General features: G+C 50.9%; 1 protein-coding gene across 2 annotated transcripts; it reads left to right on the forward strand.

Moving 5' to 3' along the window:
- The first annotated feature begins 147 nt into the window (after window positions 1-147).
- CE3H7orf61 (chromosome E3 C7orf61 homolog) lies at window positions 148-19,355 on the forward strand. 2 transcript variants are annotated; one of them, XR_004343033.1, is made up of 6 exons: window positions 148-1,206; window positions 1,388-1,711; window positions 4,832-5,107; window positions 9,322-9,450; window positions 15,354-17,668; window positions 19,171-19,355. XR_004343033.1 is itself a non-coding variant. In XM_030300019.1 (3 exons), exons 1-3 carry the CDS (start codon window positions 1,153-1,155, stop codon window positions 5,063-5,065), a joined length of 612 nt encoding a protein of 203 aa, XP_030155879.1. In that variant the 5' UTR covers window positions 149-1,152; the 3' UTR covers window positions 5,066-5,286. The 2 variants fall into 2 exon arrangements, 1 of the variants encoding a protein (XP_030155879.1); XM_030300019.1 differs by lacking the exons at window positions 9,322-9,450; window positions 15,354-17,668; window positions 19,171-19,355 and having other exon boundaries at window positions 149-1,206; window positions 4,832-5,286.
- Window positions 19,356-21,121: the final 1,766 nt, after the last annotated feature.

The following is a 21,121-nucleotide window of genomic DNA, read 5'->3' on the forward strand; positions in this document are numbered from 1 at the left end:
TGCAGACTGGGAAGGTTTGAATGTGGCTCAGACAGAGTGGTCGGAAAAAGAGTTGTGGAAGGGGGTGAGGGGAGGGTGGGGAAGCCAGTGGCCTGGGTCCTGGGAAGGGGCAGGCAGGCAAGACAGAAGGAGTGGAGGGGGGAGGAGGGGGCGTCAGCCCACGTGCTGGGGGGGGGGGCAGGGAAACAATGAGGCCTTTGGTAATTGTGCAGGATCCACCCCCAGCTTCCCAGCGTGTCCCCTCTGCGGGCTGGATCCCGGTGGTGGCTTGGGGGCGGGGCCGGGGGCCCTGAATGGGCCCCTTGTCTCAGCGCTGGGTGTGGGCCAGGCTCCCCGGGCACACGGTGCCCTCGCCAGGCCTGGCTGGCCTCTGTGGCTTCCACCCCCAGCTGGCTGAGGACGGGCCCTGTGGGTGAGCAGGCCCCTCCCTGAGAGCCTGGGCTGGGCTCCCATCCCAGGCTGCAGAGACAGGTAGAGAGAAGGACCCCATCTAGTGGGGAAGGGGGAGAAGCAGCAGCCAACTGTCTCAGAGCACCCTGACCCCAGACTAAAGGGGACCTGTGGAGGGAGAGTGGGACACTGGAGGCCGACCCAGGTTGGACTTCCCACCCTTTGGCTCCCTGCATTTATGACCTTGGGCAGGTTCTTTGTTTTTTTCTGAATCTCAGCTTCCCTACGGGTAAAATGGCTCTGACAGTAATACCTACCGGAAGGGTTGCTGTGATGATTGCATGACATCATACCTGGGAAATGCCCAGTGAGTATCAGGTGCTCAATAAATGTTAGCTTCCCTTCCCTGGACCTGGGGGAAGGAGAACTGAGGGCTCCGGGATTGGTTCCGGGGTTCCTGGAAGGGCCTTGGGGGGTGGGGTCAGGGGTAGGTAGGCTCTCACAATGGGCTAGAACTCTGCCTTCCTCTGAGTTCTCATCCACTTTGACTCCTCTCCCTGTCTCAGGGAGGGGAGGAAAGGCTTAGGATGAGTTGTCGGTGAAAGTTTTCCCTCTAGATTCTCCATTTCTTTCTTCTTGGCTGCACTTGAAGCTTCCAAGAGACCCCTTAGGTGGTGGCCACTGGTCTGCAGCCTGGTCCCCTCCACCCTTTGTACCAAATGCTTGTCCTGCCCCCTACTTGGTGCTTGTGTATTGGGAGAAATGGCGGTGGTTATGAGGTTCTTCCGATGGATTTGGCGAAAGATTACTTGCTGGGTGAGTTTCAGAGAATGCTCCATCCTCATGACATGCTGGGGTTGGAGGTGCTGCTCCTGGAGGTCACGGGAACCCATCTGGGGAGGAGGCCGGGACACCTATTGCCCCTTTCCTTCTGTGCTTGCCTTTCTGCCGACCACTGTGCCCCTCTTGTCTTTCCTCTCCCTGTCTTGGTTCTTAGGTTTTCTTCTGGAAACAAAAAGCTAAGTCAACCTTCTTGGAACACCATGATTCCCAGAAAAGTGTATTGAAGGTGGAGAAGACTCCCAAGGTGGTTGAGACTTTCAAGTTGGTTGAGCCCTGCAAAGAGGCTAAGATTTCCAAGATGGTGGAGTCCCCCGAGGTGGCTGATGCCTGCGAGTTGGCCAAAGCAACAGATAGGGCTAAGGTGGAGCCGGGTCATAGGGCCCGATCCCTGCTGCAGCTGCCCCGGACAGCTGTCAAGTCTGTCTCCATGCTCATGGTCTCGGCCCTGCAGAGCGGCTGGCAAATGTGCAGCTGGAAGGTTAGCACCATATTTCCCTAGTTCCCAATGGTCCTCCCACCCTCCCAGAGCCCCTATGACTCATTCCTCCCTCCCATCACTTGTTCAGCATTTATTTTGTGTGCCTTTCCTAAGTGCCAGGCACTGAGGCAGGCAACCGAGAATACAAGGTGAACAGGACTAAGGGAGCCAAGGGAGCTACAGACAAGGTCATAGGCATTGCGGGTTCAGTGTCTTAAGGGTGTGACATGGGAGGTCAGTGGTCTGCGGGAGCCCAGGGAAGGGACATCTCATCCAGACCTGGGAAGTCAAGGAAGGCCTTCCTAGAAGAAGACAGGGTGAAACTGAGGCCTGAAGGATTGGGCCTGCCTCAGGTGGGTTGAGGAGGGAGTGGGGGGAGCATTCCATGAAGACAGAATAGCAAGTGGGCTGGGGTAGGGAGGTGCTGGCCCAAGGTGATGGGTATGGGCAATCCTAGGGCCAAGGGCCAACTGTGCAAGGCAGAGTGAGTGGCCATCTGTGGAGTTTGGCTTTGACCCTAAGAGCAATGGGAGCCCTTGTATGATCAGATTTTAATTTAGAAAGCTTGCCTGCTGTCATATGTGGTAGCTATTCTGGAAACGGTTGGATAGTTTCTTATGAAACCGAACATGTAATTATCTTATGCCAAGCAATTGTACTCTTGGGCATTTATTCTAGATAAATGAAACTATGTGCACACAAAAATCTCTACATGAAAGGTTCCTAGCAGCTTTATTTATAACAGCCCAAACCAACCCCAGTGTCCTTCACTGGATGAACGGTTAAACTGTGATATATCCATACTGTGGACTACTTCTCAGCCATAAAAAGAAATAAATTATTGAAGTAGATGAGTCTCAGGAATTAGTCTGAGTGAAAACAACCAATCCCCAAAGGTTATAGCTATACTGTATAATTCTATTTGTATTATATGTCACTCTTGAAATAACAAATTTTAGAAATGAAGACTCGATTCCTGGTTTAGTGCTTGCCAGAGATTAGGGTTTGGCGGTGGGGGGGGGGGCGGAGGTGGTGGGGAGGTAGGTTGTTTATAAAAGGGCAACATGAGGAATTCTTTTTTTTTTTTTTTTTTTTAATTTTTCAACGTTTATTTATTTTTGGGACAGAGAGAGACAGAGCATGAACGGGGGAGGGGCAGAGAGAGAGGGAGACACAGAATCGGAAACAGGCTCCAGGCTCTGAGCCATCAGCCCAGAGCCCAACGCGGGGCTCGAACTCACGGACTGCGAGATCGTGACCTGGCTGAAGTCGGACGCTTAACCGACTGTGCCACCCAGGCGCCCCAGAGGAATTCTTGTGATGATAGAAATGTTCTGTATGTTGACTGTGGCAGTTCGATAGGTGAACCTGTGTATGTGAGATAAAATCAGGTAGAATTCAACACACACACACACACACACACACACACACACAAGTACAAGCAACAGGTGGGGGAGCAGGTGTGTGAATAAGATCAGTGGACTATGGATGTCAGTATCCTGACTATGATGCTATACTGTGGTTTTGCAGGATTTTAATATTAGGGCAAACTGGGTAAAGAATATCTGAGGACTCTGGTATTTCTTGCAATTGCATGTGACTATAATTATCTCAAAGTCAGAAACTTAATTTTAAAGAGGGAAGTGTCTGTGGGCGCCTGGGTGGTGCAGTTGGTTAAACATCCAACTTGATTTTGGCTCATGTCACGATGTCATATTTCGTGAAATTGAGCCCTGCATTGGGGTCTGAATTGATAGTGTGGTGCCTGCTTGGGATTCTCTCTCCCTCTCTCTGTCTGCCCCTCGTCCCCCAATAAATAAATAAAATATTTAAAAATAAAAAATAATAAAAAGGGAAGTGTCTAGATCACTACCAAACCAATTTATTTTGGCCTTAAATGAAGTATTACAGCATTTAATAATAATAATAATAATAATAATAATAATAATAATAATAATAAAAAAGTTCACTTGGCTGCCCTGTGGAGAGAGCAGGTCAGAAAAGGACTAGAGAAGAGGCAGGATATTTAAGAGGTAGAACTGTTGGGGCACCTGGGTGGCTCAGTCAGTTAAGTGTCTGACTTTGGCTCAGGTCATGATCTCGTGGTTCTTGAGTTCAAGCCCTGCATTGGGCTGTCTGCTGTCAGCACAGAGCCTGCTTCGGATCCTCTGTCTCCCTCTCTCTGCCCCTCCTCTGCCTTGTACATGTGCGCTCTCTCTCTCTCTCTCTCTCTCTCTCTCTCTCTCTCTCAAAAATAAACATTAAAGATTTTTTTTGGGGGGGAGCACCTGGGTGGCTCAGTCGGTTGGGTGTCCAACTTCCACTCAGGTCATGATCTCACGGCTTGTGAGTTCGAGCCCTGCGTCGGGCTCTGTGCTGACAGCTCAGAGCCTGGAGCCTGCTTCAGATTCTGGGTCTATCCCCCCCCCCCCGCTCTGTCCCTCCCCCACTCATGCTCTGTCTCTCAGAAATAAATAAACATTAAGAAAATTAAAAAAACAATTTTTTTAAGAGGTAGAATTGTTGCACCAGCTGGTTGACTGGATGATGGTGAAGGGAGAGAGACAGAAGTCAGAGCAGGCTGGAGCCATTCACTGGGATGGAGAATGAAGGAGCAAGAGCACACTCAGGGGAGCAAGTAAGGAGTTTAGGGCGTTGGGACAAGATGAGTTGAGATGCCAGTAGGACATCTGCACGGAGGTATCTAGGAGGCAGTGGGATATACAGGCCTGGAGGTGAGGAGGGAGCTCTGGACTGGAGATAGAGATCGGGTGCCATTCTGACCTTCATTTGAACACAATCCCCATGAAGCCCCAGTGAGGACTCCAAGGTGAGTCAGACATGGTCCCTGTCTTTCAGGAGCTCACATTGTAGTGTAGAAGGCAGACAGGTGCACAGAACAAACAGTGTACGAAATGCCACAAGATGGGCCAAACATAAGGGTGGAGACAAAGACCATCCAGTGCAGTCTGGGAAGGCTTCCTGAAGGAGGCAGTGCCTGAGCGAGGTCCGACGGAGGAGGTGGAACTAGACAGGCGGTTGCTGTTTATCTGGCAGTGCTTCCAGCAGCGGTTTCTCCCTAGACCGAGCTACTTATGCACATTTCTCTCTCTTTCATAGTCATCTGTGAGTTCTACCTCCATTTCCTCCCAAATGAGGTCTGGGTCCCCAGTGGATACGTCGGAAGCTGAGATGCTGCGGGAAGTGTACCTGATACTGTGGGTCATTCGGAGACAACTGCGACAGCTGGCCCGCAGGCAGGAGAGGCCGAGGCGGCGCCACATCCGGGCCCACACTGGCTCCCAGCCTGACACGGCTCAGGGCCTGAAACAGGATGCCCGGAGTCCCCTTTAGGGGGGAACCCCACATCCTCAAAAAGCCCCACCTCAGTCTTAGGTAAGGTTGATAGGAGAGGTTAGGACAGCAGGCCAAGAGTTGTGTGTGAGAAGTTTTCATACTGTCACCTCTCTCATCGGGAGCCTAAGCCCAGGTGTGGGGTCCCACTTATTCCCCTTCATTCCATTTATTCAATTTGTAAAAAAAAAAACAAACAAAAAACAAAAAACAAAAAAAAACAAAAACAAATTATCAAAAGTTGGGAAATAAATATCAGATATTTCTGAGTAAATGGAGAGTGTGTTTGTGGATAGCCAGAAGCAATGAGGGGAACTCGGAGGGGGCACCTCAGGTCCTGCCCCAAATATCCGTGGGAGAAATTTCTGGGCTTGGGGGAGGGGGCTTTGGGGGGATCAACACATCCAGGCCCTAGGCCCAAACCCACCTCCAGGGGCTGAATTGCCTTTGGCAACCCTGCCAGGCCGGGAGTGCAGCAGCACCCTTTACAGAGACACGCCACCTCGCATCAGGTCCTGAGCCCATGCTCTCCCGGGCAATCTTACAAGATGGGTGTTTTGCAGGGGTTAAGTGGGTTGTGTAAAGCCGGAGGGCAAAGATCTGCTGGAAACTGCGGGCTCCAGCGGCCAGCGCACTGACGAGGCCCTCTGGCGCTCGAGGGCTCCGCCGCAGCGAGGTTGGTGGGTCCGAAGACTCCTACCTGGGAGCCGGACACGCGACGGTGGGGAAGGCACGCAGGCCCAGCTGGCCGCGCCCCTGCCGAGAGCGGCGCAAAACTACACCTCCCAGGTTTCCCAGCGGTGCCACGGGAGGGGGCGGGGGCGCGGGGACGCAGGGGAGACCTGGGGTGGTGCGGCGGCTGGGCAAAGGCGCCCCAGGGCCGAGAGTCCTGCTTCCCGGTAGGGTGTCAGCCTGGCGCCCCGGGGCGAACGGCCCGGCGGGAGGCCGAGGCGGTTTGGAGGAGGCGGGGGGGGGGGGTTGGTGGTGGCGGGAGGCAAGAGGAAGGAGACCGTGGAACCGCAGGTCCCCTCTCGGACTTAGTCCGCCCTTTTGCTGGTCCACGCGGAGGCGCAGAGGTGGCTCCCAAGGAAAAGCAGGGATATGTCACAAGTCTGCAAAATTAGGGGATTTCAGTGTTCACGGGCCTTGGGGGTGGCTCGGCGAAGGAGGAAGGGATGACAGCAGAGGCCCCGGGGCGGGGTGGTAGGGGGGAAGGGGAGGAGGAGGGAGGGTGCGGCTGGCTGTGTTGCTAGGTCTTGCTCACGTAGAGGTTAGTCGTGAATAGGCGGTGGGCGTGAGCAAAGCGGGGATTGGGGGATAGGGGGTGGGCTGGGGGTAGTGAGGAGCAACCGGGAGGGTTGCTGGAAGCACCCAATTCACTAGAAGAGTCAGCAAACTACTCCCCTCACCGCTTCCCGATCCCTCGCTGCTCTGGAGGAGTTGGGCCCCCTTGCTGGGAATCCGGGGCATCTTTCCCAAAAGTCGGGAACTGCACCTGGCTGCCCAGTCCTATGGCTCTGCTACCCTGAGCCTATTAGCTGTCCGCCGCACCTCAACCTTTACAGCCACAGTGATACCAGCCACCACTTATTAAGCACCTATGGCAACTATTTTTTATGTCCTGTTCTAAGTAATTCTCATAGCAGCTTTATGATGAGGTATTATTGCTTCCGTTTTTTGTAAGAGAAACCAGGGACAGAAGGGTCATGTTTAATAAGATCATGCCGCTTTCATTGATCCAATTAATGAGTCCAGCTCAGAGGGGACATGTAACATACATGTTAAACATACACACACATACCTGTTACACTGCAGGTGTTCAGTGCATTAAGTGACTTCACTGGCAATCTGTCTGGACTTTAGTTAGCATGAAGTCAAAACCTGTTTTCAGGTGTGGCCTCAAAACGGGCTGATACACAGTGGCTCATTTCTGGAACTTTCAATTACCAGTTATTCCTCACATCTCCCTATGTGCCAGGAACCATTCTGGACCTGAATGGCATTGGTACAGGGTCTGTGTCCAGAGGTTGGGATGGTTGCCTCACTGTTTAAGATTCAGGATCAGCCCCTCCAAGTCCTCTTCCTACTGGGGACCTTAAGGTTTCAGTGAGAGGGTGGTGGAGCAGGGTTAAGGGTGCCCCTGAGGGTCACTGGCAAATAGCCTTGCAAGTAGCTACAGGCCCAGGAGCCACTCCAGCCTTGAGCCTGTGGGCTTGTGGGAAGGAATACTGCTCTCATTTTTCTTTGGCTTCTTTAACATCCTGGGAGTGGGAGGGGAGGAAAGGAAGAAGGTGAGTTCAGCCAGCAGCCAAGGGAGCTGTTTGCACCTCCCACCACTCTCTCCCTCCCCAGACATGATGGAGTCCTGTCTTGACTTGGCCAAACAGAGGAACAGAGACTTGCTTGAGAGAAAGGGGCGGGATGGAAGACAAGTCCACAGAACTTGCTTTTCCCAGATGTCTCAGTGCACCCAAGTGGCTTCCTTCCTCCAAATCCTAAATAATCCAGCCTAGAGCCCTGGAGAGGAACTTCCCAATGGGGAGGGAAGCAGAAGTAATCTCCTGGGGGTAGTGATTTGTGGGGAAGGATGCTTACTCACCCCAGCCCTCTCCTGGCAAAAAGAAGTGTGGGACAGAGTGACCTCCACAGAAATCTGCCTCCTGATGACAGTCTTGTGAAAAACTCCCACCTTGGACACCCTCCCCTCCCATCCCCATCAGACCCCAGGCCCTTCTCCTCCATCAAATCTGTTCCACCCCATGAGGCAGATGTGGTAGGACTAGGGATAGTCTGAGTTGGGACCACCGTCCTTCTTTCTTTTCAAAGCTTACCCATCCTATTAGAAGGGCCCTGGGAATTTGGGCAGCAAAATGAGAGTGCTGGTCCCACATGCCCTTGCTCTCTGCCCCATCTCCCCTTCTCCAAGATCATCGGATTTCCTGAAGATTCCAAATCTTTTGTCCAGCTCCGCCACACAGCAAAACGTGTCACACCCCTGCAGAAACCTTCCAGTAGTTTTCAATCATTCTTGGAAGAAAATCCAAACTGTTCCCTTTGTCTAAAATGCCCTTCTCTCAGATCTTGGCACGGTGGGCTCCTTGCCAGTCTGGATTCTGTACAAATGTCACCACGTCTTCAGGAACCCTTTCCCTGACAACCTAGAGATCAGGAGAGACCCACCGTCTTGGCCATCTTCTGCCTTTCACCATGCTTTATCTTTACCTAGTACTTAACAGTATCTGAAATTATATTTATTTACCAGTGTACTTGCGAGGCAGCTGTGAAATGCATGGGAAGTGGTTTAAACTAACACTTCCTGGATGTGTGACCTTGGGTGAATCTGTTAACCTCTCTGAGCCTTGGTTTCCTCATCTGTAAAATGGGGAAAGCAGTTGTACCTGTATCACAGGGTTGTCATGAAGATCCAGGAAGTGATGCTCAGCACAGTATAAGGACTCAATAAATGTAGGCTGTTATTATTATGATAACAGTTAAGAGTGACAGTGTATGGTTACCATCCCCATGGCCCCAAACAGTACTGAATAAAACAGAAAGTAAACCATCACCTATTATGTGGGAAGCACACTCCCACCAGCTGTCTTGTGGGCGCCATGCCATTTTGGAAATGACCAAGAATGCCATGTGCAGCGAGTACCAGGAAGAGCACTTGACAGAGAGTCAAAAGCCATTGGTTCTGGACTCAGTGTTGTTACCACTTCACCGCAGGACTTGGGCTGGTCACCTTTCTTCACTGGGCCTCAGGCTCTTCCAAGAAAATAATGGATTGAAGCAACTGATTGCTGTGCTCCCTGCCAGCTTCCAGGGGTTCTGCTTTGAGTCCTGTGCTCTCTTTATCCACCACATAGCCTTCAGGGTTGGGGAGACACATGGTGCCTTCAACTTCCCTCAACCTTGTTTCCTAACAGGCCAAAGCTGCCGCGAAGAGAATTGAACCCAGGGAAAACATTCTTGGTTTAAACCTTTGAACCCAGAGACAAAAGTCTCAGCCCTGGACACCAGATCTTCTTTTCACCCATGTCACTCTCCCTGCTTCACCCTCATCCGCTGTCATATCTGAGCCCTGAGGAAGGAGAGCCAGCCCTCACTTCCCCTACAGGCACGAAGGCTTTGGCCTCAGTTATTCTCAGACATGCAGACAGGGTGTGTGTGTAGCTGCATGTACACAGATGTGTGTGCCTGTATGTACTTGCGGGTATCTGTAGCTATATTTTCACTTGTTTCCATTTTTCCCTCAGGAGCGGCAAGACTGAGATTAACTGAAGGAGAAGATTGTACATCCCAGGGCTGAAAATGCTGTCTGCCCCTTGCTGGAGCTGCCTATCTGTCCCGTGGGGTCATTCTGGGGTGCTGGGAATGGCCTAAGGGTAGGGATCTCCTCTTCCCTTCTTAGACCTCTTTGTTTCACGAGTTGAGCCCTCCTGTCCCACACCTGTCTGCCCACCTCACCTGGGATGCTGTATCCCTGCGAAAGCTGAGTCGTGGCCTGTTTCCCTTTCCCTCAGTGCCTCCTGCAGTGAGTGGCTGTAGAGGGGCGGGTTTTGCAAGACAGGCTCAATGTTTTGTGTTGAAGGAGTCTGTGCAAGGGCACAACTGAGGTGTGACAGTGGCTGGCCCAAGCTGGGACAGATGAGGCCCTAAGAAGGCTGGACCCCAGGATGCAGGGGCAGGTCTGTACTACCCTTCTCTGGCTTTCTCTCTGCCTCTACATTTACCCATGTGGTAAAAATAGGCCCAGCTGTTTTTCCTTTATTTATATGCTCTGACAGGTTTTTTGGCTGGGTTATGGGTCCTTTCTAGAGGCCCACAGAGTTTAATATCGAATTTAAGAGCCTTAACTCTGGAGCCAGACTACCAGATTTTAAGTCCTGGCTCTACCACTTACCAGCTGTATGGCCTTGGGCAAGTTACTTAACCTCTCTGTGTCTCTGTCACCTCATCTGCAAAATGGAGGTAATGTAGGAATGTTGTGAGGATTTAATGAATTAATGCACAGAAAAATCTTAGAATAGTACTTGCCACATAGTATGTGCTGAATACATGTTGTTTTTTTTTTTTTTTAATTTTTTTTTTCAACGTTTATTTATTTTTGGGACAGAGAGAGACAAAGCATGAACGGGGGAGGGGCAGAGAGAGAGGGAGACACAGAGTCGGAAACAGGCTCCAGGCTCTGAGCCATCAGCCCAGAGCCCGACGCGGGGCTCGAACTCCCGGACCGCGAGATCGTGACCCGGCTGAAGTCGGACGCTTAACCGACTGCGCCACCCAGGCGCCCCTACATGTTTGTTTTTATTATTATTTCTTATTGATACCTAGAAGCTCTTTATATATCAAGGGCATTAAGCCTTTCTGTGATATGAGTTGCAAATGTTTTAACACAATCCTCTTTTTTAACTTTTTATGTTGAAAGAATGTGGATTCACATGCAGTCATCAGAAATAATATAATATTGAGTGCCTATATACCATTTATTCAGCTTTCCCACATAGAGATGGCACTTTTTAAAAAATTACTTGACATATATTTAATTTCTTAAAGTTTATTCATTACCGATGTGAGATCTTATGGTATTTGTCTTTCTCTGACTTATTTCACTTAGCACAATGACCTTAAAGTCCATCCATGGTGTCACAAATGGCGGGATTTCCTTTCTTTTTGTGGAATAATATTCCATCATATATATTGGATGAAATCCAATCCCCTTACCTCAGCTGGTCCATCAGTGAGCTTCAGGTTTCTTCCATGTCTTGACTATTGTAATGTTATGATGGGGGCGCCTGGATGGCTCAGTCAAACATCCAACTCTTAGTTTTGGCTCAGGTCATGATCTCACGGTTGGTGAGTTCAAGACCCGCATCAGGCTCTGCTCTGACAGCGTGGAGCCTACTTGGGATTCTCTCTCTGCCCCTCCCCTGCTCACTTTCTCTCTCTCAAAATAAATAAATAAACATGAAAAAAATAATGTTATGATGAACCTGGGGGTGCAGATACCTTTTTGAGTTAGTGTTTTTGTTTCTTCTTCAGATAAATCTCCAGAAGTGGGATTGCTGGATCACATGGTAGTTCTATTTTTAATTTTTGAGAAACCTCCATACCATTTGCCATAGTGGCTGCACCAAGTGACATTCCCACCAGCAGTGCACAAGTGTTGTGTTTTCTCCACACCCTCACCAACACTTATAATCTCTTGTCCTTTTAAAAATGTGTTTTAATGTTTATTTTTCAGAGAGACAAAGAGAGACAGAGTGTGAGTGGGGGAGTGGCAGAGAGAGAGAGAGGGAGACAGAATCCAAAGCAGGCTCCAGGCTCTGAGCTGTCAGCACAGAGCCCGACACAGGGCTCCAACTCATGGACTGAGAAATCATGACCTGAACTGAAGTTGGACGCTTAACTGAGCCACCCAGGAACCCCTCTTGTCTTTTTGGTGGCAGACATTCTAACAGGTATGAGCTTATTTACTCTTATTTTTCACCAAACAAATACAGTTTTGAAATTTTACATGGGGTTAGAGAGATCTTTGCGGTGCAACTTGGAGTACGTCGTCTCTTCATGTAAGTCCTTTTCAGGGTGTCCTGTAGCCCTTAGGATGAAATCCAATCCCCTTACCTCAGCTCCTGGCGGTGGTCCCTGTCCACCTGCCTGACCTCATCTCTCTGGGTTTCCCCTTGCTGTCACTTCCAGTGTACTTGGTTGGTTTCCATTTATTTCCTCCTGCCCCTGGGCCTTTGCAGATGCTGATTCTTGAGTTTTGAAAGTTGTTCCCCCACATTCTTCACCTGGCTTGCTCCCATTCCCCCTTCAGAGCTTCTCTCCCCCTCCCTCAGAGAAGCCTTCCCTGAGTCCCCGCCCCCTCCCTGGGCAGTGTCCCAGGGTCCCAGGCTTACCTTAGCACAGTGCCCCTCACGCAGAGGTGTTCAATGGATGTTTGGGGTAGGGAAGGCTGACTCATTGGGTATGCACTACTTGGTCCTGGCCTGTCCACTCGATGGGCTTCAGGGTTCAGACTCACTCCCTTTGGGGTCCTGCCTTTGGCTCCCTGACTGTGCTCCCCTCCCCAAGAAAACCTTCAAGACCCAGAAGCAAGCAGGGAGAAACACAAAGCCTGGGGCTAGAAGGGAGAGCCAGGGGAGATTAAGCACTGTCCAGACGGGTTGTTGACTCCTTGTCTCGGGTCTACCCCACAGAAAGTGGGGGTTCAGAGGTGACCAGGGAGAAGCCCGGTGTGAAATAGACAGGAATTGGGAGTCACAGGTGAGAACTCTCCTTGTCCCTAACAGCCTACTCAGATTTGTTTTTTCCCTCACCACACTGTCCTTTACCTGCTCTCCTCTCCACCCCATCCACAGCTGTGGCTCCACTTGTGTGTCCCTGCCCCTGAGGACAGGCTGCCACCCAGGACTTATTGGGGCAATACCTCCAGGCAGTACCGACACGTGCCGGGGCACCTGTGCGGCACTGCCTCTCCTTTCTCCTCTCTGATGGCCCTGCCTCCATCCTTTTCTGTGTCCTTCCCTCCTCCCATTCTCTGGTGAATGTCCAGGAGACTCTGGAGCCAATCAGGGAGAAGTCAGGATCTTCCACTCTCGACGTGAGCGAGCGGGAGCAAAGGAAGTAGGGGTCAGCACCACACAAGGTGGCTTCTCAGTCCCTTCCTCATGAACTCTCTGAGCAGAGAACCTGGCACCCAGCAAAATCAGTCCCCTGAACCCAGGGCAGTGTGGGAACGGGACTCAAAGCCCTCTCCTGTACCTTTTCAGGCTTCACGGAGTGCCGGGGTTGACTTCTAGAGACAAGCAAAACCCTCAGGGGGCAGATAATTAGCAGTGCACAAGAGATACAGCCAACTCAGAAAAACCCATCCTTCCTAGCTGTGTGACCTTGAGCAAGTGAGTTAACCTGTCTGAATCTTACTTTCCTTATCTGGAAAATACAGTAAATACTTAATGTCACACGGCTGCATGAATGTGAAGTGCCTTGCACAGGGCTTGATACATGGTGAATTGGCAGCAGGTGAATAGGTCTTCTAAACACACCAGAGAAGTGGTTCTCAGGGTGTGGTGCTAGACCAGCTGTACTAGCCGCACCCTGAAAATGGGTAGAAATGTAGACTCTCAGGCCCTACCCCAGACCCACTGAATCAGAATCTCTGAGGGCGGGTCCCACCCATCTGTTTTAACAAGACAGACGAAGTTTGAGAACCACTGCCATATTGAGCGGGAATGCAGACCATTAGATTCCGAAGCTTTCAGACACATCAGAATCACCTGGGAACTCGTTAAAAATACAGATTCTGGGGCACCTGGTGGCTCAGTCTGTTGAGTGGGCAACTTCAGCTCAGGACGTGATCTCCTGGTTCCTGAGTTCGAGCCCCACATGGGGCTCACTGTTGTCAGCACAGAGCTCGCTTCAGATCCTCTGTGCCCCCCGCCTGTCTGCCCCTCCTCTGCTTGTGAGGGGCAAAATAAATAAACATTGTGGTGCCTGGGTGGCTCAGTCGGTTAAGCATCTGACTTCAACCCAGGTCATGATCTCATGGTTTGTGAGTTGGAGCCCTGCCTTGGGCTGTGCTGACAGCCTGGAGCCTGCTTCAGATTTTATGTCTCCCTCTCTCTTTCTGCCCCTCCCCCGCTCACACTCTGTCTCTCTCTCTCTCTCAAAAATAAATAAGCATTAAATTTTCTAAATAAACATTAAAAAGGAGAAAAATAATACAGATCCCTGGCCTCAAAGCCAGGATTGAAGTGAGGCCTGGGAATTATATTTTAACCTGAGATGGGTTGGATGGGGGGGCCATGCACCAGAAGCTGCCCTGGGGAAAGGTCATGGAAGGCCCCTTGGGTAGTTGAAGGCTCCAGCCTGGGGTCCTGGGGACTTCCTTTGGGTGGGAAAGGTGATATAAAGCTGGAAACTGAAGGAATTTGCACTTTACCCTGAAGTCACTGAGGAAAGGGGAGGAAGGGTACACAATGAAGGCAGTGCGTGCCAAACCTGGCTACCGGCCCAACCCCGTGACGTCACCCCACAACCCCTGAGGCCCTGGCCGCCCCGGGGGTCTCTGCCGCCTCCTCCCGCGGTCCGACTGGTGTAGGTGCGGGGAGACCCGGCCCCAGGGCACCAAGCTCCGGGTGGGATGTCCGGGTGGAACGACAGTGCGGCACCAAGCCGGCCGCCGAGCTGGGGGACCTGCGCGATCCGCCACCTCGCTCTCCTGAGCTCCAGGTGGCGCTGGCGTGCGCGGACGCCCGATCCGCCGAGGCTTTGCCACCGCCCTCTCGCCGCTCCTCTCTCGGCCCCAGGGTAGGAGCTGGCAGCGGCCTGGAGGGGCGGCGGCCACGGCGGCGGAGGAGCGGGAGGGCCTCCTGGCAGTGTCCGCGAACAGGGAGGCGTCCCTGTGTGAGCCTCAGACCCGAGCCCCTGCCCCTCCTCGCCGCGGCCCCTACGGAGCCCCTGCCCTGTGTCCTCGGGGTCCGCCCACCGTGGTAACTTCGGCCGTTGGACACTGGTTCCACCGGACAGTTAATTTCTAGTTAAAACATTTCCGGGCTTGGGTTGAGCGTCTTGAGGCTTGATTTCGGCTCAGGTCTTGATCCCAGGGTTCTGGGATCGAACCCCTCGCTCCAACCCCCCACCCCTCCACACCCCCAGCTCTCTCTCGCGCGCGAGCGCGCGCTCTCAAATAAAGCCAAAACAACAACACAACACACACACACAGACACACACCCCTTCTCAACAAGCTAGTGAAACCTGTCCCCTGCCCGGGAACAGCTAGCCTCTCTCGCCCTCTTGCTCTACTGTTCTTGCTGCCATGTCCACCATCACCGGAGCTCGCACTTCATGCCTAACAGAGCTTTGCATCCATCACCTCATTTAGTCCTGAAGGCAGACCGTCTCTTAGGCCCTCAGGCCATCACTGCTGGTTTCCAAATCAGTAAATTGTGGTTTAGAGGAGTTCAGTAACACCTCTGAGATCCCACAGTTAGTGATATTGGATGTCACTGATCACTGCTTTCCCCATTTCCCTGACTGAACCTAGGGGCCCCTCCTCCTTCTCTCTCCGTCCTTCAGGGCCAACGGTTACTGTTGTGTAGGTTGTGCACTGCACAACTCTACAATCAACAGACATGTATGGAACCATTAGGGCAATTTTTCACCACATAGCAGTAAAGGGCTTCAGGAAAGGGGCACATTTTTCTAATTTGCACAAAATTGCCTTGTGGGCTGCCCCAGTGTCCCTGCACCTTCTCTCCAAGTTTGTTCCTCCTCTTCCCAGCAGACGCATCTGCCATCCTACACCGAATTTGGCTTTCTACAGGACCATGGAGGTCTTCATAGAGCCTGGCCCAAGGGATCTACGCTCTTCTGATGGATAGTGCCCTGTGACATGACCTGATGCTGCTCCTCAGGGGGACCTGTACCTGTTAACAAGTACATGCTTACATGTGTGTGTGTTGGGGGTCACCTCATCGGCCAAAGCATAACTACCCCTTGCAGGTGAGAGTGTCTTGTAAGCAAGATGAGATTTTCCTGGTGGGATTTCTGGGGAGTACAGGACAAGTGGATGAGCCCTATGAACCAGGCATGTTGAGCCTCCAAGCTGATATTATAAGGGCTATGAAGAGGACTCCCCCCCACCCTCCCAGAACCACACTGGGCACCCTGCAGATTTGAGAGTGGGCAGAGAAGATCTGGAGAGGATGGATATGGTCTCAGGAACATCCAGCTCACTGCATGGGTGCCTCCAGCGCCAAGTGGGGCAGAGATGATGCTGGGAGTGGAGTGATAGAAGCTGGCCTAGGATCTAGAGAAGAGGAAGAGAAGGATATGGAGGACCAGTCTCTTGGAAGTGGAGGAGGGGAGAGATATCTAGGCTGCATTGGGTAAGGGGAACACCCTGAGCTGGGACCACTGGCCTGAAGGTAGAGAAGGAAGAGGAGATTTTGATCAGATTGGGGAACCCTGGTCTTGGTGCCCAATGTCCCAGCTTAGCTTCGGGCCATGGTGGGGCTCTCTTGGAGTGATGGCTTCCCATTCCAGGGCTTCTCCTGTTCCTCCATTTGACCTGTGCCCTGTGTTACCTCAGTTCCTTGCTCACTGGATGACTCCCAAAGCATGGAGCTTGCTCCTGGCAGGAGATCTGACCTGCTCCACCGCTCCAGCTCTCACTGCACCCACTTTATGCTTCTAGGGTTTTCTCTTTTGCCAAGAAGCAGTTGATCTCCAGCATCCATCCTCAGACCTGCCACTTTTAAGTTGCATCAGGATACTCGCTGCTTCCTGCGGCGCCTGGTAGGCCTGGCTGGTTGGACACATCTATCCAGTCATCCTGAATTGCCACTCCTGGCTGGGGGCTGGCTGGGGAGACTGCCATGGCTGGTGGGGAGGGGAGATGCTAGAGTCCTGGGGAGAAGTGAGAGTCTTGGGAAGGAGAGAGGAAGGCGCTGGTTGCAGGAGATGCCAAGGGGAGGGGACCAGCCCCTGGGTGGTGGCAAAAGACTGAACTCTGTGTGTGTGTGTGGTGTTTGGGGGAGGGGATGTACTGCCTGGAACAGAAGCTGCTCAGAGATCAACTAATATAGTACCTCCACCTTTAATAATGAGAAGACTAAGGCCTAAAGAGGAAAGAGATGGTGTTGCTGGAGGGGGTGGGGGCGGGGGGGAGTCCTTTGGCTTCTGGACCCAGGCCCAGTCCTCTCTGGGATGTGAGTCCCTCCTATTCCTCTCTCTGTCCCTAAGCGTGGACTATGGACCTGGGGCAGCAGATGCGATATCTGTGCCCACAGGCACATCTTTGGCGACAGCAGTGTGGAAGGCCTCTTTCTCTGCCAAGTTCACTTCCTGCTGGACTACCTGGTTCCTGCTTGTGGCCCTTCCATCCCTCTAGCCTAGAACCAACCCAATTCCAGATCTTTGCTCAGCTCATTGGTGCCAGAGCAACACGCCTTTCTTCAGCCTAGGATGCAGATAGGAAATGTGCTGGGCATTTGGGGATTTTCTTGGGTTAAGGACTGACACAGTGCATGGCAGAGAGGAGCTTGTCAGGGGTGGGGTGGGGGCTGGGTCCTAATTCCTAGGGCTCTGCTAGCAGCCCAGGTTTTGGTCTCCTAAAACTCAGTATCTAAGGCCTCAGTTTCTTGAGCACGCTTCCTGGTTGCCATGGTTGCCTGATGCTTTGGACATGATCAGTGACCAGCTGTGTGGCCACTCCCTGGACCTTGAGATGTTGGAGGCCGTTGGATGGGCATTGCTGGACAGAGACCCTCACCATTAACTTCTTCACACAAGACTTCCCCTAATGGTCCCTCCCTCTGTGCTGATATGGCCCCCATCCCTTTCCCTACATGGAGGGACCCCAGTGAGTCATTCCTCTATAATGCCAACACCAGGCTTCCCTCCCCAGTGCCTCCAATGCACCACCTGTCTATCTCCCGCGTCCCACTCTTTCTCCTCCTGTCTTTACCTGTTTCCCTTGGTAACTCTCTGGAGCCTGGGGAAGCCTTCTCAGGACAAGATGGTCCTTCATGACCAGATCCTTCTCACCAAGGGGCCTCCAGTCTCAGCCCCCCAAGGGATGGGGATGCTGCCAAGGTGAGAGTGTGGGTGAGATCCTGGGGAACACGGTGACCCAAGCCCGAGGTGCTGCCCAGACTTTTCCCCCAACTGTATTAGTTTTCTGGGGCTGCCATAACAAGTTACCACACACTCAGTGCCTTAAAACAACATAAATTCATTCTCTCATGGTTCTGGAGGTCAGAAGTCTGAAATTAGTTTCCCTGAGCCAAAATCAAGGTGCAAGGAGAGCTGTGCTCCCTCCAGAGGCTCCGGAGGAGAATCCATTCTTTGCTTTCGTCCAGCCTCTGGTGGCCACTCTGATCTCTCTCACATTGTCTCCTCTTTGCTGCCTCCCTCTTTTAAGGAGACTTGGGATTGGGCCTCATGTCTCTGGGAGGTCATTATTCAGCCTCCTACACCACCCTTCACCCAAATGCACACACTCACAGTTGTTGATCGCTTGGTCTAGGAGCTGTGGAAATCAGCCAGGAAAGGAGTTGAGAAGTAGGAGAGGGCCCAGGACTAGCCCTAGGCCAAAGGCTTAGTAGCTTCTGGGTGGGCCTACCTGGGAGTGGGAGGGGGGAGCAGCAAAGTCTGGGGGGAACTGCCACATTTCTCCCCAAGTTGTACATCCCAAATAGTATTTGCCCAAAGACCTCTTTCATGCCACCTGCCCCACTTGCAGGTTGGGAAGCACTAGGGGTTATGGGTAAGAGCCTGGGTAGTCAGGCCCTGGGGCCAAGGTAGGCTGAGGCATCACCACTTACCAGTTGTGGTTCTCAAAATGTGGGCTAGGGCCAGCAGCATTAACATCATCTGGGAGTTTATTAGAAATGCAATTTCTTTGGGGGAGCGCCTGGGTGGCTCAGTTGGTTAAGCGTCCAACTTCGGCTCAGGTCATGATCTCATGGTTTGTGGGTTTGAGCCTCGTGTCAGGCTCTGTGCTGACAGCTCAGAGCCTGGAGCCTGCTTCAGATTCTGTGTCTCCCTCTTTCTCTGCGCCTTCTTGGCTCATGCTCTGTCTCTCTCTCTCTCTCTCTCTCTCAAAAATATATAAACATTTAAAAAAATAATAAAATAAAAAATTTTTAAGTTCAATTTCTTGGGCCATACTACAGACCTACTGGATCAGAAACTCTTTGCTGGAGCCTGGCATTCTGTGTTTTAACATGCCATCCAGGAGATTTTGATGCATTTTTAAAAATGTTTATTCATTTTTGAGACAGGAGGGGCAGAAAGAGAGGGAGACACAGAATCTGAAGCAGGCTCTAGGCTCTGAGCTGTCAGCACAGAGCCCAACGTGGGGCTCAAACCCACAAACCGTGAGATCATGAGCTGAGCTGAAGTCGGATGCTTAACCGACTGAGCCACCCAGGCACCCCAGCTTTTATTATTATTTTTTTGGCTCAGCATAACCTAGCTAATTCATCCAAGTTGTTGTGTACCAATAGTATGTTCTTTTTGATTGCTGAGTAGCATTTTATAGTATGGATATACGATAGTTTAACATTTATTTGTTTGTTTGTTTGTTTATTTAGGCTGATAGCAGACAGCCCAATGTGGGGCCGAACTCATGAACCGGGAGATCATGACCTGAGACGAAGTTGGTCACTTAACCAACTGAGCCCCCCAGGTACCTCCATAATTTAACTATTTACCTGGTGAAGGACATTTAGGTTGTTTCAAGTTCTTGGCTATTATGAATAAAGCTGCTATAACCATGTATATGAGTTTTGAAGTGCTCAGGGCTATGGAATTAGCTACCACATTCTGGGGGCCATGGGTGCTTACTGGGTCCATCATTGTTTCTAACGGCTTTTCAGTGGACAGAACTAGGATACACTTTTCAATTTAAACCACAATACACCAGGGGTTCATAAGATACTTCCTAAATTCAATATGGCAGAGAATTTGCATGACATCATTGATTTTATATCTCTTTTCTACTAGGTGAAAATTCCAGTTCTGATACTATTAACATATGTATGTTTTGTCCTACACATTTTTACCTATTTCCCACATGACTACTGAATATAACTTAAGACTTTAGGGCAGGTGTTTTTTTTTTTTTTTTTTTAATGGCAGTTAATTTTGTCCTTAGGGTAGATCTTTGGGATGTACAGTTAAATTTATGTGTTTTCAAGTCATTCAGAAAAGTTCCCTTCCGTATTAAGTTAGGCCACCATGTAGAATCACATTTAGGTTCATTTATTTCATTTTACTTTCAACTTTTAGGGATTGATTTTTAAAAAATATTTTTTATTTTTTGAGAGAAAGAGAGCGAGCATGAGCAGGGGAGGGGCAGAGAGAGATGGGGAGAGAGGATCCAAAGCAGGCTCTGTGCTGACAGTAGAGAGCCGGATGCGGGGCTTGAACTCACTAACTGTTACATCATGACCTGAGCCGGAATCAAGAGTCTGACCTTAAGGGACTGAGCCACCCAGATGCCCCATAGGGACTGATTTTTTTTTTTTTCAACGTTTATTTATTTTTGGGACAGAGAGAGACAGAGCATGAACGGGGGAGGGGCAGAGAGAGAGGGAGACACAGAATTGGAAACAGGCTCCAGGCTCTGAGCCATCAGCCCAGAGCCTGACGCGGGGCTCGAACTCACGGACCGCGAGATCGTGACCTGGCTGAAGTCGGACGCTTAACCGACTGCGCCACCCAGGCGCCCCGGGACTGATTTTTAAAAATTAATTTTTGTCATATAGCTATGGAAAACATAGGCTTCAAAGTCAAACACACAAAACAAAGTATATCAAAGTCTAGCCTCTTTTGCTTTCATTTTGTTCGCTCCTTCTTACAAAGTTTTTGAGTTATATTTCCACTTAAAAAAAAAACGCAGGAATTTACATTTGTACCTCCCCAGTCCCTGTCACAAATGAATAGTAGAGGAATTTGTATACTTTCCTGCTGAAGACAGGATAGCCTCTAGTGTTTCACCCCTGAGATCCTCAGAAACATTTTTTCGTTTTTGTTTTTTTTTTTTTTTTTAAATGCACGTAGCTATCTATGCCTTCTACCGGATCTTCCACAGCAGTTTTCAGTAAGATAAAGCATGTGAAAACACTCAAACTGCAAAGTGGCAGACAAACGTGCCTGTTGACGGAGTAATAACCCACCTGGGGAGAACCTCAAGAGTCATGAGCCCAACTTAACACATTTTACACAAGACAAAAGAGGCTCACAGAACTGAGAGGACCTGCCCCAAGGAACACAGGAAACGGGCAAGGGATCCAGTCTCCTGCCCTGCAATCCCCCGAGCCTTTTTTTTTTTTTTCTTTTTAAAAACTGTACTCAACATACAGGTAACTATTTTTATTTATTTATTTTTTATTTGAGAGAGAGAGAGAGAGAGAGAGAGAGAGACTGTGCGCGAGGAGGGGAGAGGGGCAGAGGGAGAGAGAGAATCTCAAGCAGCTCCACACTCAGCGGAGAGCCCCACCCCTGCTGGATCCCACAACCGTGGGATCATGACCTGGGTCG

This window comes from Lynx canadensis, chromosome E3, assembly GCF_007474595.2.
Source record: "Lynx canadensis isolate LIC74 chromosome E3, mLynCan4.pri.v2, whole genome shotgun sequence".
NCBI lineage: Eukaryota > Metazoa > Chordata > Mammalia > Carnivora > Felidae > Lynx > Lynx canadensis.

What these genes read in the sequence shown, in the direction of transcription:
- CE3H7orf61 (XM_030300019.1), top strand. Translation starts at nt 1,153, where the DNA reads ATGGCGGTGGTTATGAGGTTCTTCCGATGGATTTGGCGAAAGATTACT. An exon ending in GGCGAAAGATTACTTGCTGG is followed by an intron (nt 1,207 to 1,387) that starts GTGAGTTTCAGA and finishes CTTGGTTCTTAG; the next exon opens with GTTTTCTTCTGGAAACAAAA. An exon ending in GGCAAATGTGCAGCTGGAAG is followed by an intron (nt 1,712 to 4,831) that starts GTTAGCACCATA and finishes TCTCTTTCATAG; the next exon opens with TCATCTGTGAGTTCTACCTC.